Genomic DNA, 14,541 nt, shown 5'->3' on the forward strand with positions numbered 1-14,541 from the left:
TTCTCTAGTCATTGCAGCATCATCACCCAATTACAAGTAGCCACCGTGATATAGCCAAGGTTGCTAACAACAAACAAGTTAAGTGTTTGAGGTTAAAAGGACATTTTCACTTTCAATGGAGATTGAACTACTGTATATCAGGGCTCTCGGTCATAAAACTTTACTCAGTACTCGGAGTACAAAATTTGTGCTCGAAACACCAAATCCAATAATTTGATTGGTTGATTTCTTAGTCTGAGTAGGATAATCATGCTCGAAAGTTTTATGACCACAAGGTCTGGTTTTTCCTTATCTGCTTATTTTCTAGCGATTTGATGACAAAATGGGCAAGTTAAATTTTCACTGATTTGGAAAATACATGTGAAAAAATAACTGTAGTGTATTAAGATGTAAACATCTAATAGATTAATATAAGCACTTGTCGCTTGTTTCTGATTCCTATTTGTGACTGTGAATTTATATTGTAATTTTTATAATTCATAATAAAATATTGTTTAAACTAAGATGTAAACAACATAAAATTAATTGACTGACAGAGAATTGAAAACAAATAAATATGAGTACTAAAAATTAAAAAAAAACATAATTCAGAGAACATTCAAGGAAACAAAATTATGTACAATAAGGCATGCGAAAAATCTTGGAATATTCAGGAAAATTTATGAGGGATTCAAATTTCACTTTTTTAGCTGCTGAAAACAAAGTAAAAATCAAACAAACACAAAAAAACTGATATACAGTGGAGATTTAGTACTGTTAAGTTTTGAGTTTACATGTTCTTGTCAATAGATTTGTACAAATAAAACATGTGATTGTTAAGCCCGTGCCTTGTCAACCATCAGGTTATGTAAAATGTTGATCCTTCAAAATGTCAATGAAAAAATTGACATTTCAAAATGTAACCTTATAAAAATGATTATTTCAAATGTCAAATAACTAGAGGCTCTCAAGAGCCTGTGTCGCTCACCTGATTCTACTTTGGTTTTGGAAATCATGTAAAAATAGATTAAAATCATAACAGATACCCTAATAATGAGTGAGGCCAAATTTGGTTTAATATTGGTCCTGTAATTTGATAAAAAATCCTGGTGGCCATCTTGAACAGTAAATCGGCAACAAAGTAGCAACACTTCATCAGCACCTCATAAGAAACATTTATGCCATGTTTTGGTTTCATTCCATTCAGTGCACCTCTAGAAGAAGCATTTGTATGTATTTCCCATAGGTGTCTTATGTTAAAGGAAGTCCCCCCATTGGCCGCCATCATGGATGAAGGATCAGCTTCAAAGTAACAAAACTTAGTCAGCACCTCAAAAGGAACATTCATGCCATGTTTGGTTTCAATCCATTCAGTATGTGGTTCTCTAAAAGAATACATTTGTATGTATTTCCCATAGGGTCCCATGTTAAACTAAGTCCCCCGCTGGCGGCCATCTTGGATTATGGATCGGCTTCAAAGTAACAACACTCGGTCAGCACCTCATAAGGAACATTCATACCATGTTTGGTTTCATTCCATTCAGTGGTTCTCTAAAAGAAGACATTTGTATGTATTTCCCATAGGGTCCTATGTTAAACTAAGTCCCCCGCTGGCGGCCATCTTGGATAATGGATCAGCTTCAAAGTAACAACACTCGGTCAGCACCTCATAAGGAACATTCATACCATGTTTGGTTTCATTCCATTCAGTGGTTCTCTAAAAAGTTAACGACGACGACGGACGCCAAGTGATGAGAAAAGCTCACTTGGCCCTTCGGGCCAGGTGAGCTAAAAAGTTTATATTTCATCTGTTATAACCATAACTCTTTATAATGTATTCAAAATTGAAAGTAGAACATTCTATTTTACCAAGTCTTTATCAATTTTTATAAAATAATTTTGGTCAACTATTTATAAGGATGTTTCATTTTCACAGCATGTTGCAATTGTTCGTGTGGTTAAATGTTAACAAGTTTTCGTTGAGAACAAGCGCATTGATTAACATGATTAATGGTTATGCATACTGCTGATCAGTCTACAGTTAAATATCTTTTTCATATTTGAATTACAAATGTATTTGATTTTTATTAAAATTTTATTGCATTGACTTTAAATGAAGAAACAGTAGAAAATGTCAGAAACTTAAAATTTTTCTACTTGTTGACAGTTTGTTATGATCGATGTCACTCTTGTATTGACAAAACCTACTGTCATATTTGTGGTCAGAGCATTGAAATTACAGGATTTGTCCAAAAAAAAATTAAAAGTATCATGCATATTGATTTATAATGTCAGTTTACTTTTTCCCCATACAGTTATGTCAAATGACCTTTTGAGTAAAAACCAATAATTATTTTGGTAATTCAAATCATAAACGGTTAACAGGAACAATTTGTCCAGGAGTTCAATCTTTTTCACATTCAAATGTCAACTAATTTGCTTTTATTAATGACACATATCTTTTAAATACATATGTATAGAAGGTGTTAAGATAAACACAACATGGCCACCAAGAAGAAATGATGCACAGACCAATAGGTTAAACAAAATACAACCCATCTGGCATTTCATCAAGGCGGCATAAAAACATCAAAATGTGATGAAAAATAATCATGTGCATTAATACTGGTTAAAATTCTGTTTTGGTTTCTTTAATTCTTTACATGCAAGAAACTTGTGGGACGATATTCACCACAGCCCAGATATCAATGTCAATTTGTTTAATACCAGAATTTGTTTTATTAAAATGGCAAAATAGTTGTTCAGCTATAACAAAAGTGTTTGTAAACAAGAGTGCACATGCTGAAATATATCCCCTACTTCACTGATCATGAATAAACCTATGTTTTAATCAATATAACATTATCCATGATCCATGAAAATGAAGTCAAGGTCACACGAACCCTGCCAGGTATAAAGCATCCAGATCTTCTACCTTCTGAAATCTTTATACAAACAGTTAATGTAGGGTCATACTAGCATCTGTAAGTCTTCCATTGTGAGAATTTCTTCACAGGGGAAATAAAAACAATGTGTCTATAGAAAGAAAACAACACCTATAAGAAACTTTCTTTGCAAAAACAGTAAAAAATTGCAGTTGATAAGGAGTAATTTACATAGTTATGTGGTATTTCAGATTTTTATGAAATTTTGGACGCATGTAGAACACGTTTAACTGCATCTGAGTTTTGATAAATGACAGGTGTAACATTTCTACTCCCAGAGATACAATTAATTAATCTGTTAAACAATTCTTTAAACGTGTGAATGTATGTGTGAAGAAAAAGAAATTCACTTTAAACTACAATTTCTCAAAATCTATTCAAAGAATTTGGTTCAAAAATGATTGATTGATTGACTGATTATTGTTGTTTATTGCCACTTTCAGCACTCTTGGAAATATTGTGGCAGCCTGGCCACCGCCAGTTTTAATTAGTGGAGGAAGCTAGAGTACCTGGAGAGAACTACCAACTTTAGCAGGAAAACTGGCAATCAATTAGGATAGGAGATGGATGCACCTGCCAAGTACGATTGGTTCTAACTTACAACCTCAGTGTTGACAGGCTTGAAAATTGCCATAATTGTTTGATATGCATATCCTAAGAAATATCCAAAATTTTACAACTGATCAACTTCAAAAGAAGATCTGTTGGTTTAATGTTTATCAAGCGAAAAATTCACTATGGCGTCTTTATAGTCACTCAGTATATTAACAGAAATATATATAGGATTTCTTTTGCTTCTATTTTATTTCTGAACCAGGAAAATAGATTTATTAGAAAATTATTTTTTTATGGGTACATTATAAGGCTTTCACCACTTGATTCTTACCATGAATAAAATCCTCTTCAGAAACAATGGTTTCCAACCCATGGATGGATTTCAAAATATCTTGATCCTTATGCCAAATAAAGACTTCTCCACTTTTTAAGAAACCAATTACATAACGACCTGAAATATATCCACAACAAGGTTTACAGGGTTACAGATACAACACATTATTTAATACTTTTTACAGTAGTTATCAACATTTTATCTGTCAATGTAATGTTTCACTTAAAAAATTAATATAAGACTGCATTTCTTATCATGTAATGTTGTAACTACATGAACTAGATCTAAAACATTCTAAAATGATATATTTAAACTCATGAAAGTTCTTACATTTTTCAACAATAAGGGATAAAGGTGTGATATTGATAGGTTTTATAGAGCATGTAGAGAGTGTGAATTGGATATCACTTGAAATCAACTCAAATTATTTAATTTTAATATAGACGAGCCTTTGGAGAGTTTATTATTATTATTGAAAATAAATAATGATATCAATTTTCAACAAGTTGTTACATTTCTGCTATGTTTATGGGAACTGTATAATAGAATAGATAATTCCGTATTAACACAGATTGACAGCACAATATATTCGAACATATTTTTAACAGAATCAAAAATTCAGTATTAATAAAATATGGAAGTGAAAGTTATCTAACATAATAATCATTGAATATGCAATGAAAATTAATTAAATCAAATCTTTTAATATTCAACTATGTACAATCATTGAATATACAATGAAAATTAATTAAATAAAATCTTTTGATATTTAACTATGTACAATCATTAATTATTGAGTGCATTTGCACAAATGTCAATGTTCTTCCAAATATTATACCTTTCAACCACTGAACCAGGCTTACTAATTGAACAAAATAGACAGCTGTACAGCGACCTTTAGTTGCTAACATCTTCATAATTTGTTACAGGTGTATAGTTGTCTCATTGGCAATCATACCAGATCTCCTTATTTGTATATTAACAATTTGGTGTAGGCTTGGCTCCTCATTAAAGGTCATAGAGTGACCTGTAGTTGTTTATAGCCTCAATCTTTGTCCTAATGTGGATAGTGGTCTCACTGTCAATCATGGCACATCTCCATTTTTTTTCTGTTTTATTAATTAAATATTATGATTGATCAATTCATGATACATTGTACTGTAAATTCAGAAATTAAGTTGAGCATTTACTATTGCGAATCACTGATAAGTGGTAAAAATGTGAGATCTTGTTAATGCAATTGCAAAATTTTGTGATGGAAAATCACTACTGAAATTATGAATGCAGTTTTTTATCATTGCGAACCTTATTCTGTCGTATTTTTTGCATTAATAAAAACATCGTAATAATTTCTGAATTGACAGTATTTTATTTGGAAATTAAAGTGAGAAATATTTGTATATAATATTTCCCCAAAATCTATTAAGTGAATGATTGATTCATAACATTTGGTGAAAGAGCCTGAATTGTATCATCTTGTAAGATAATCGTGTAATAATTACACACTTGTATTTGAAATAGGTAATATTGAGTAATCAACATAACTTTGTAAGTTTTGTCAAATTATGCCTACAAATTAATTCCTTAACAGTTGTAGGTGTACAAGTCTATATACTGTGGATTCATTTATTTTCGTGGGTATCAATTTTCGTGGATTGAGGAACACTTGCATTTTCGTTGGATATTTGATTTCGTGGTTTTGCCAATCTCTACATACAAAGCCAAATTAACATTGGTAATTCGTTGAACATTTGAATTCGTGGTTCACCTGTACCCACAAAACCAACGAAAATTGGTATCCAACGAATAATAATGAATCCACAGTATATCTTTATTTATCAACAAACCAAATTACATTGGTATAGAGATGCACACAATAAGTCAGAAGTACTAAAATGGTTGTCACATTATTTGCTAACAAAGTTCCTTAACAGTTGTAAAAGTACTACTGTAGTTAAAAGAATAAAAAAAAAATAAGCTGTAACACTTAAAAGATGCAAATATATAAATATAAAATTATAAGGTTTCTTGTGTAATTAAGGAAGATTTAATAAAAAGTTAGAACCTTGTAGTATTCATTAGTATCTTTCAGTTCAATCATTGTTGAGACATGTTTGCCTAAGATCTTTAGTAGAAGTTTTAGCAACAAATGTACCAAAATGTGGTATTTACTCTATTAAAATACTGACCGATCTACACCCCATCGTACATAAGCACTATGTACGTTTACCATAATTAATATACAAATTAAAAACAATATTAATTTTGCCGACTAGCACGTCAAGTACGCTGGACGCCGGATTTTATTTTAGATATACAACATATAATAAATATGATAAACATTGTTTGAGTAAACATCCATACAGTTATTAATCACTGATCATTTACAACTAACTTAAGAAAGTTCCTTCCCGTACCAATGGCCAAGACACGCTCAGGAAAAACCAGAGATAAAACCATATAGTATTTGATGGTCATAAAAGCTCTGGAAACCTGTGTTCTCTAGCAAAAATATCTTTCAACAGACCGTCTCATAGGGACAACACGAGAACTTGCGTTGATAATGAACTTTCATTCCCAATCAAAATATACACTTATAATCTATATAACATTTCAAAATTGAAAATTCAGAAATTAAAAAAAATATACTCTACGCCAACAGCTTTGCGATATTAAATCTATTATCAAAAAATGTAATTTTGATGTGTACGCTTCAAAGGACGGCTAGAAAGTGAGATACATTTACATGTATACCTTTTACCTGCAATCAATTTTGATTACAAACAAATCCTGATTGGACAATACCTTATTTACAAACCGTTAATAGACATTTTCCAGCTATTACTAGTCGAAACGCGGGAAAATTCATTTATCTCAGTATAGTACAAATCTCATAGGAAAGCAATAAAAAAATTTGGGCTATTCAATGAAAAGTTATGATGTACTTTCAGAGAAGGAACTTTTCAGTAAAACCACCTACAACAGAGATTTATAAGTGTCCTCTCTGGTTAATGTAAGGTAAGTAGGAAGGCGCAACTTTTAAAACCACCAACAACAGAGATTTATAAGTGTCCTCTCTGGTTGATGTAAGATAAGTAGGAAGGAGCAACTTAAACAACCAACAATAGAGATTTATAAGTGTCCTCCCTGGTTAACATAAGGTAAGAAGGAAGGATTTATAAGTGTCCTCCCTGGTTAGCTTAAAGTTTTATTGGAACATTCTATATAAAATCAATTCAACAGATCTTTGTTTTCTGCAGACCAGGTATATCTAGCTCTGAAACAACATATGTATACTTGTTGGAAACAAAATATTGATATTTGTATCTTAATTTATGTATACTTGTGGATTTATTACAACATTTGGTCATACTAAATATATTCAGTCAAATTAAAATTATCATATGATAAAAAAATATCCTTATTAAAGAATATATCTTCAACTCAATACAATTTATAATTAAATATATATTTAACTTGGCTTACCATTTTTTGTTGTTGTAATAATCTCTGCATGTTCTAACAAAGGAGATAATTTGTTAATTCTACGTTTGGTATTTCCAGATGGAACATATAAAACACTCAGCCGATGTGATTTGTTATCCAGTAATAGGAGGCTTTCTTTTTCCTAAAATATATTTAAAAAACATCACAATAGTCTAAATAATGCAAATTAATGTAGTACTTTACAAGAGGACATTCAGATTACTTATGTTAGCAGTGTAGGTTAAAAAGATATTGATCAGTCTTACTACTATAATATAATTGTGTAACACTTGTGCTTGGATTAAACAGACTTCTTCTGTTCTGTCATTTATCTCAGATTATACACAAAGTGTTGAGTATTCATAGAACTTTAAACTGTAAATCTGTCTGTCCCAGTCTTGAAAAATCAGTGTTTGTTCATGTTTTGTTTTTGTTGATAGTCCATTTTAACAAACACTACTTGTCAAATTGCATGTGTTATCTACTGTATATGTAGTATTTGTACTTTTTTTTTTTTGTAGTAGTTATAAGTGCTTAGCTCATTATTGAACTTTGGATATTAGTATTTATCTGCTGCTTCACTGATGTAAAATTATGCCTCCAATAATTTATTTTAGCTATTGACTCTAACCTTATATCCCTTCCTCAATTGAATTTTTACTGATCATTTTTAATTCAAGATAACCTACAATACCAAAACCTGGGTGTCATTGCAACTTGTGCAAATATCCATTGGACACTTTCTAATAAGCAGGTTGTTTTACCACAAACAAAGAATGATACTTCATGTCAATGTATGTTATTACTCCATTAATTTCCTACGTGCCATGACAAATTCTACTTATCCTAAGTTATTTTGTTAAGTTGCTTTTTCCCTCAATGCTTTGAATATAGTGTTTCTACAGTATCTAAGATAAACTCTGATGTGTAATAAGTATGATAAATATAAGAGGATATCAAATAAAAGTATGAATAAACATCTGATACAAACCTCTCCAACCCAAACTATTTTTGGCCATGCTTTTTTCCTCTTGATGTTAGTAGAGGCCAACACCTCAAGCTCAAGCTTCATTTCTTTGCCTTTTAGTTACATATTAATGCTTAACTGACATTTTCCATCCTTGATAAAATCCTGAAATACAATCATGATATTACAAGTTATTATCATTACCCAAGTTGAAATGAAGGCAAACAAATAAATTTACATTTTCCTGTCTCCTTGCAAAAAAATAAGGTATGTAGGTACATGTAGCTACATGCATGACATGTAAGTAAAACAATTTATATTTCACAAGGACTATATAAGGAAATAATCTGGACTTTAATAGTACATATTACCAAACTGTATGGACCTAAACAGTGCTTAACCAATAATGTCCTTAAAATGTGTGAGGGTAAGCATTAATAGGTAAGGAGACAAGAAAAAAAACTTCTTATGAAATAAAAACGCAATTTCAACCTTATAGTCTGAAAATTACAATATTTATGAAGTCAAAATCACTCCTTACACTGTGGATTCATTAATCATGATAATTTTTTATGTATTATTTTTTGTGGATCTTTTTGGTAGGGAGGAACCACAAGTTTAGATAATTGGAATGATGAAATCACAAAAATAAAGTACCCCCTAACATCAAAATTTCCATATTAGTGCAACTGAAAATAACATTCTTCTTATATTAGCTCTAAAATGTCATCATATAAACCATATTGTTTTGGCTATCAGGACAATTGTAGCATATTGCTGGAGTTTTACAGAAATCAATAAGGCAGATGTCAATCAAGAACTGCTGGCCTTATTCTATACACTGCCGCAATTTCTTCAAATGGAATAAAAAACCATTGTCCAGTTGGACGGAAGCAAATATTGAATGGATAACAAAAAAATATTCCTCAAATCTATGATCAAACAAGAAATACCCTTAACTTGTTAAGTTGTTATTTGAGGCTCACAAGCCATATTTCAAGTTCTACGGTAATAAAGATCATTAACATTTTTATCTGACATGAATTATAGCCTTTTACTATTACACATCACCTGTTGAAGAAAGTTATCAAGTTCTTTGCAAGGTTTTGATTTTCTTGTCTCAGAACACACTTTATAGAAATAAGAAGATGTTGAATGATTGCCAATGAGACAACTCTCCATCAGAGACCAAGTGACCTGCTTGTTTTCTATTTGTAGCTGATATGAGACATCACAGACCTTCTTGTTGTATTTTGATGTCACAGGGGACAACGCTTAATGCTGAAAATTATTGAGATTTAGAACTGTTTTTTTTATTTGGCCTTCAATTGAATCACTATAAATTGTATTGCTATGTGAGATTCTTCAACACTTGACCTCCTGATGTTGCACAAAATCACTTTTTGAATTTTAGTATAACAGCTTTTTTCTTTTGACTTTAAAATTTTACATGAATGTTTGTAGTGTACAGTAAAACAATTTTCAACAGTCAGTTTTTGTTTCATTATTCATTGAGTAGGTACATGTACAAGTGTTTCAAACTGCATAACTGAGAACTACTACATTCCCCTTAACTACCCTCGTACATAAATTCTAATCAAAAACTGTATTACAGCCAGGCAAGTAGTTATAGGCTTGTGCGACATGACGGTTTATTTTATCACAAATGAAATATTTGGCAAGGAACTTTGAATTTGGTGAAAAGTAAGTCACCTGGTCTTTAAGCAAGAATTTCCTTTTAATATGTTAAAACAAAAGGTGGTAATTTCAGTCCATTCAAATTTATTTTCAATCAGATTATTAATCTTAGAAAGCTAGTATTTCCTGTCTTTGAATCATTTATCTATGTATGTAATTGTACCAAATTTTGTAGATATAGCTCTAACTAGAATGTTGATAAATCTAAAAGGTGGAAATGAATGCTCTATAGGAACTTTCTGTTTGTTCATCATGACAATATTCATTATTTATTTCGTCAAAAAATAATTCACATAACACTTCAGGAAACCTATAAACGTTTTTAGAATGTCACTTTATTTTAAAACAATAAAAAAAAACATACTATCTTTATTTAATAGCAATATACTAACTAAAACATGATCAAAAAATTATTCAACACAAAACCTTTAAGACATGTAAGAAGGGTGCGAACTTGAAAAGGGCAAACCTGCATGGGAGCAGCAAATATGATTTTGGGCAAATGGATGCAGATTCAACAACCAGAGGGGTTCACATGGAAATCTTTCCTTTGTGGTGCTACATGTATATAACAATGAGGATTTTGTCATCCACAGTGGTCAGTACCCCCAATAAACTAATTTCTAGTTTCTATTTAATTAAGAATTAACTGCCCTGGTAGACCTGGGGTCCTTCTAGGGAAAACACATCATAGGATATTGTGACATGAAGATATTTGCATTTTGAGATGTTAATTTTTTCCATGAAAATGCATTTATTGGAAGAGCTCAGCAGCAAGACAAAGATTGAAGCAGACCTGGTTCAAAAGGATACACCATCAACCTCGAACCTAGTCATATGAATTATATTTTCTACTTATACAGATGCTTACATTTGTCGGACTAATAGGGTGTCGGACCAATGGCAATGGCGTGTCGGACTAAATTAGATGGAATAATGGGCAGATTGATCGAAAATCGGGGCAACCCCCTTAAAAGCAAGTTTAAAGTTTCTGACTCCTAGCTGTTTTACACGTATTATGGACGCTTAGTACATTCATTACATTATTGCAATTACTATTTTGAGTGTTAAAGAATAAACATACAGTGTTAAATCTTGTCGGTGCTTGTTTTGAATCACCGCTGTAAACAAAGAGAAGATAACCCGGGTATCAGTCATGGTGCTAGAACCCAGACGTTGATCCCGTCGGTAGACCAGATTTATAAGCAAGTCATTAGAAGGACTCAATTACATGTCGGACAAAAGCTCAGTTGAGCCGATGTTGTGTTCTTTGTTATAAACCATGCATACCTTAGATATATCTTATTTATTATTACCTCAATCGGCGACCTTTTTGTGCTCAGATAATTTCAGTGAGATTATTAACTCACAGTAGTTTCAGGATTATCCAAATTGTTTGTATATTTTTTTTTTACTTCTTTTGATTTTACTCCACTGTCCATGCATGTGCACATCCTTCTCCCACTCATAAAGAAGATCCAAAGACAAAGAAACAATACTGGATAATCATACAAATACAAATAATGTTATTAGCAATTAAATCAGTCACAGTGCCCTTTAATATTAGGGCGGATTAATTACAGTTTTTTAATAAGTTTATGAATCATAAGTAAGTAAGTAAGTAAGTAAGTAAGTAAGTAAGTAAGTAAGTAAGTAAGTAAGTAAGTAAGTAAGTAAGTAAGTAAGTAAGTAAGTAAGTAAGTAAGTAAGTAAGTAAGTAAGTAAGTAAGTAAGTAAGTAAAAGCAGGAACATATATATTGTTAGATATACTGTTCCCAGGTAAAAGTAAGTAAGTTAGTAAGTAAGTAAGTAAGTAAGTAAGTAAGTAAATCATGTATTATAGTGACATGTGTAAATATGTACAAATTTTATCGATATAATATAAAGAGGTAAGAATACACCCGGCCCAATGTCACCTTAAATAATATTAAACATTTTCACGTTCTTGCAAATAACAAATTATTCATGAATTTATTTTCAATACTGTTAATTAAAGTTCATTATTTTAGATATCTATCTGAAAATAAAATAACGTCTTTTGGAGTATGCCTGGACAATGTATTTGGCCAATTTTGGGTATGATTCAACATTATCAATCTAACTTTTTCGTTACCCTTCATAGATAAGAAAGAAGACGTTGTCAAAGTTCATCAAACAAAATTAATGTTTTCGGATACCAGCATAGAATGAACAGTCCAATAAAAAAGGAGTTTCGGATTCGATCACTTCATCAGAGTCTTTCTGTTGGTCGTTCACCGATATAACGTCCAGTTTCTATCCTCAAAGGCAATATTCCACATCTGAATTGTGCCAAATGTGAACGTTCTACTTTGTCTAAATTTAACTTAACATATTGTTCTTGTTCAAACACAGTTTTGAAAGTTATATAAGTTCGTAGTTTCGATACATTCTGTAAAGAATCATTCCATATATTTGAATAGAGACGCAAGATGCTCAGCTCGACAGTTTTCAAATCTACAACTGTTTGTGATTCAAAATACTGTTCTAAGTTAAGTTTATAGAATATATTTTTCAATTCGCTACACCAGTTGTCGGTACATCGGCTATAGTCAACATCAAACATCAGCTTTGAAATTAGATCATTGTCAAACATAAGAACTCTGTTCCAATACCGCATCATGTTTACCCATCTCCTAAATTGGCTAGGGATCCATCCAACGTCTCCATGTAGAGCGAGAGTAGGCGCAAAACGATGAATACCAAGAAACTAACGGATTGTACAATTTTGGACATTTTCTATTGAAGGAAACTTTCTGTATTCCCAAATACTTGTTGCATAATCGAGGATAGGAATCACACACGAGTTATACAGTTTTTTCATACGCATTAAATCCAAAGTGTTTATGGTTGTGAATTTTAGAGATTATCTTCCCTAATGCCCTTCCTCCGCCTTTCGCCAAAGTGTCCGCATTAGTTGTAAACTTTCCATTAAAATTAAATATAACCCCGAGATATTTATATTGGTCAACTTTCTCCAATTTGTTTCTTCCGACAGTAAATTCAAAACTAGTTTGTTTGGTTTTTGTCCTCCTGAAGTGTATACATTTCGATTTGTCAGTATTGATTAGTACCCTCCAACGTCTACACCATTGACGAAGCGTGTCCAACACGTACTGAAGGTCCTCGGCAGACTTTGCAACAAATGATATATCGTCCGCATATAATAGTAATGATAACTTATTTTCAAGTAAGTCTACCCCAAGATTCAGGTCATTAATTTCTTTAACAAGATCGTTTATAAATATTGAGAAGAGCGTCGGCGACAAGTTATCTCCTTGTTTCACAGCTAAACCCCATTCAAACGAACACAGGGTTCCGAACTCTGATAGATACTTTTTTCTCAGATCGACGAATGCAACAAAGACCGATGGATTATATCGTATGACACTATTCAAAGTAAAGATATGGTCTTTTTTCTATAACCATTTTGTTCGTCTGCAAGTATGTCATTATTCTCAAGATAACACCCGAGTCGCTGATTGATAAAAGAACTATACAGTTTACTAGTACATGAATGAAGACTGATACCTCTGCAATTCATTGGTACTCGGATATCTGAAGAGTGATCCTTCAAAATTGGACATATGATGTTTTTTCTACAAATGGACAAAATAATACTTGTGTCAAATATTAGTTCTTGCAATGTATCTATGATTGTAGGAAACTTTAAAACACTATACGGAATTTGGTCGTAACCACTAGCTGATTTTGATTTCGCATAACAATACGAGTTATCTCTTCAATTGTAATATTAGAGTTCAAGTCTTTATTAGGTATGAACAATGGGTCTTCCATATCAGATTCCAACGAATTTTTAGAAATTTCAGACTGATGATAATGGTTATTTTCAAATGCGTCGCTGGTTTTTTTTTCCGTTGTAAAGATTTTCGAAATCAGTTCGCCATTTGTCTAGTACGTCCTGCTCGTTCGTCAAAGCTTCGCCAGATTCATCAATGACTTCCATCGGGATATCCTTTACATTTCTAGGACCGATCCTTCGTATCTTTTCCCAGAATTCGTTCGGATTCGTTGTGACATTATTTCAATATCAACTGCCACGGCCTTATTGTACGCACGTTCCGTTCGTCTAAGATTTTTATCGAAAGCATCTCTTGCTTGACCGTACATATTACAAAATGTATATATATATGATGTCTGTGTCTTCATTGCTTAAAAGCCAACTCAATTTGTTTTCATCAGGAAGATCACTAAAATTCTTATTATTAATATTTAATTGTTCAAAGTATGGTTTGCGTACTGCATCTTGTTAAGCATGGGCATTGAATTAAAACATGAATTTCATCTTCAACAGAATTTTTACATAAATTACATTTTCTTTCACTAATATCAAGTAACAATATCTTACCTTCTTAATGTTGATGTTATGTGAGCTTACTCTAAATTTAGTTAACAATCTTCTTTCATTTTCAGTACCATGTATCATGTGTTGTAATATATATATATAACTTGCCATGTCTGAAAGGCACTGAAGCACCCTTCTAGCTTGTTTTTAATATTAGTAATTAAAGATAGACTGATAAATATCTCTCAAATC

General features: G+C 31.7%; 1 protein-coding gene across 2 annotated transcripts in view; it reads right to left on the bottom strand.

Moving 5' to 3' along the window:
• LOC127727068 (uncharacterized) overlaps positions 1-11,091 on the bottom strand; it is a 62,112-nt gene extending 51,021 nt beyond the window's left edge. For both annotated transcript variants that reach the window (XM_052234483.1, XM_052234482.1), the window contains exons 1-4: positions 11,049-11,091; positions 8,291-8,431; positions 7,300-7,441; positions 3,811-3,930 (exon numbers count right to left, since the gene is read on the bottom strand). In XM_052234483.1, coding sequence (XP_052090443.1) covers positions 3,811-3,930; positions 7,300-7,441; positions 8,291-8,371 — 343 coding nt within the window. In that variant the 5' untranslated portion in view covers positions 8,372-8,431; positions 11,049-11,091. The remainder of the gene's footprint in view (positions 1-3,810; positions 3,931-7,299; positions 7,442-8,290; positions 8,432-11,048) is intronic.
• Between the last annotated feature and the right edge of the window lie 3,450 nt (positions 11,092-14,541).

The sequence above is a fragment of the Mytilus californianus genome, unplaced genomic scaffold (assembly GCF_021869535.1).
Source record: "Mytilus californianus isolate M0D057914Y unplaced genomic scaffold, xbMytCali1.0.p SCAF_19, whole genome shotgun sequence".
Classification (NCBI taxonomy): Eukaryota; Metazoa; Mollusca; class Bivalvia; order Mytilida; family Mytilidae; genus Mytilus; species Mytilus californianus.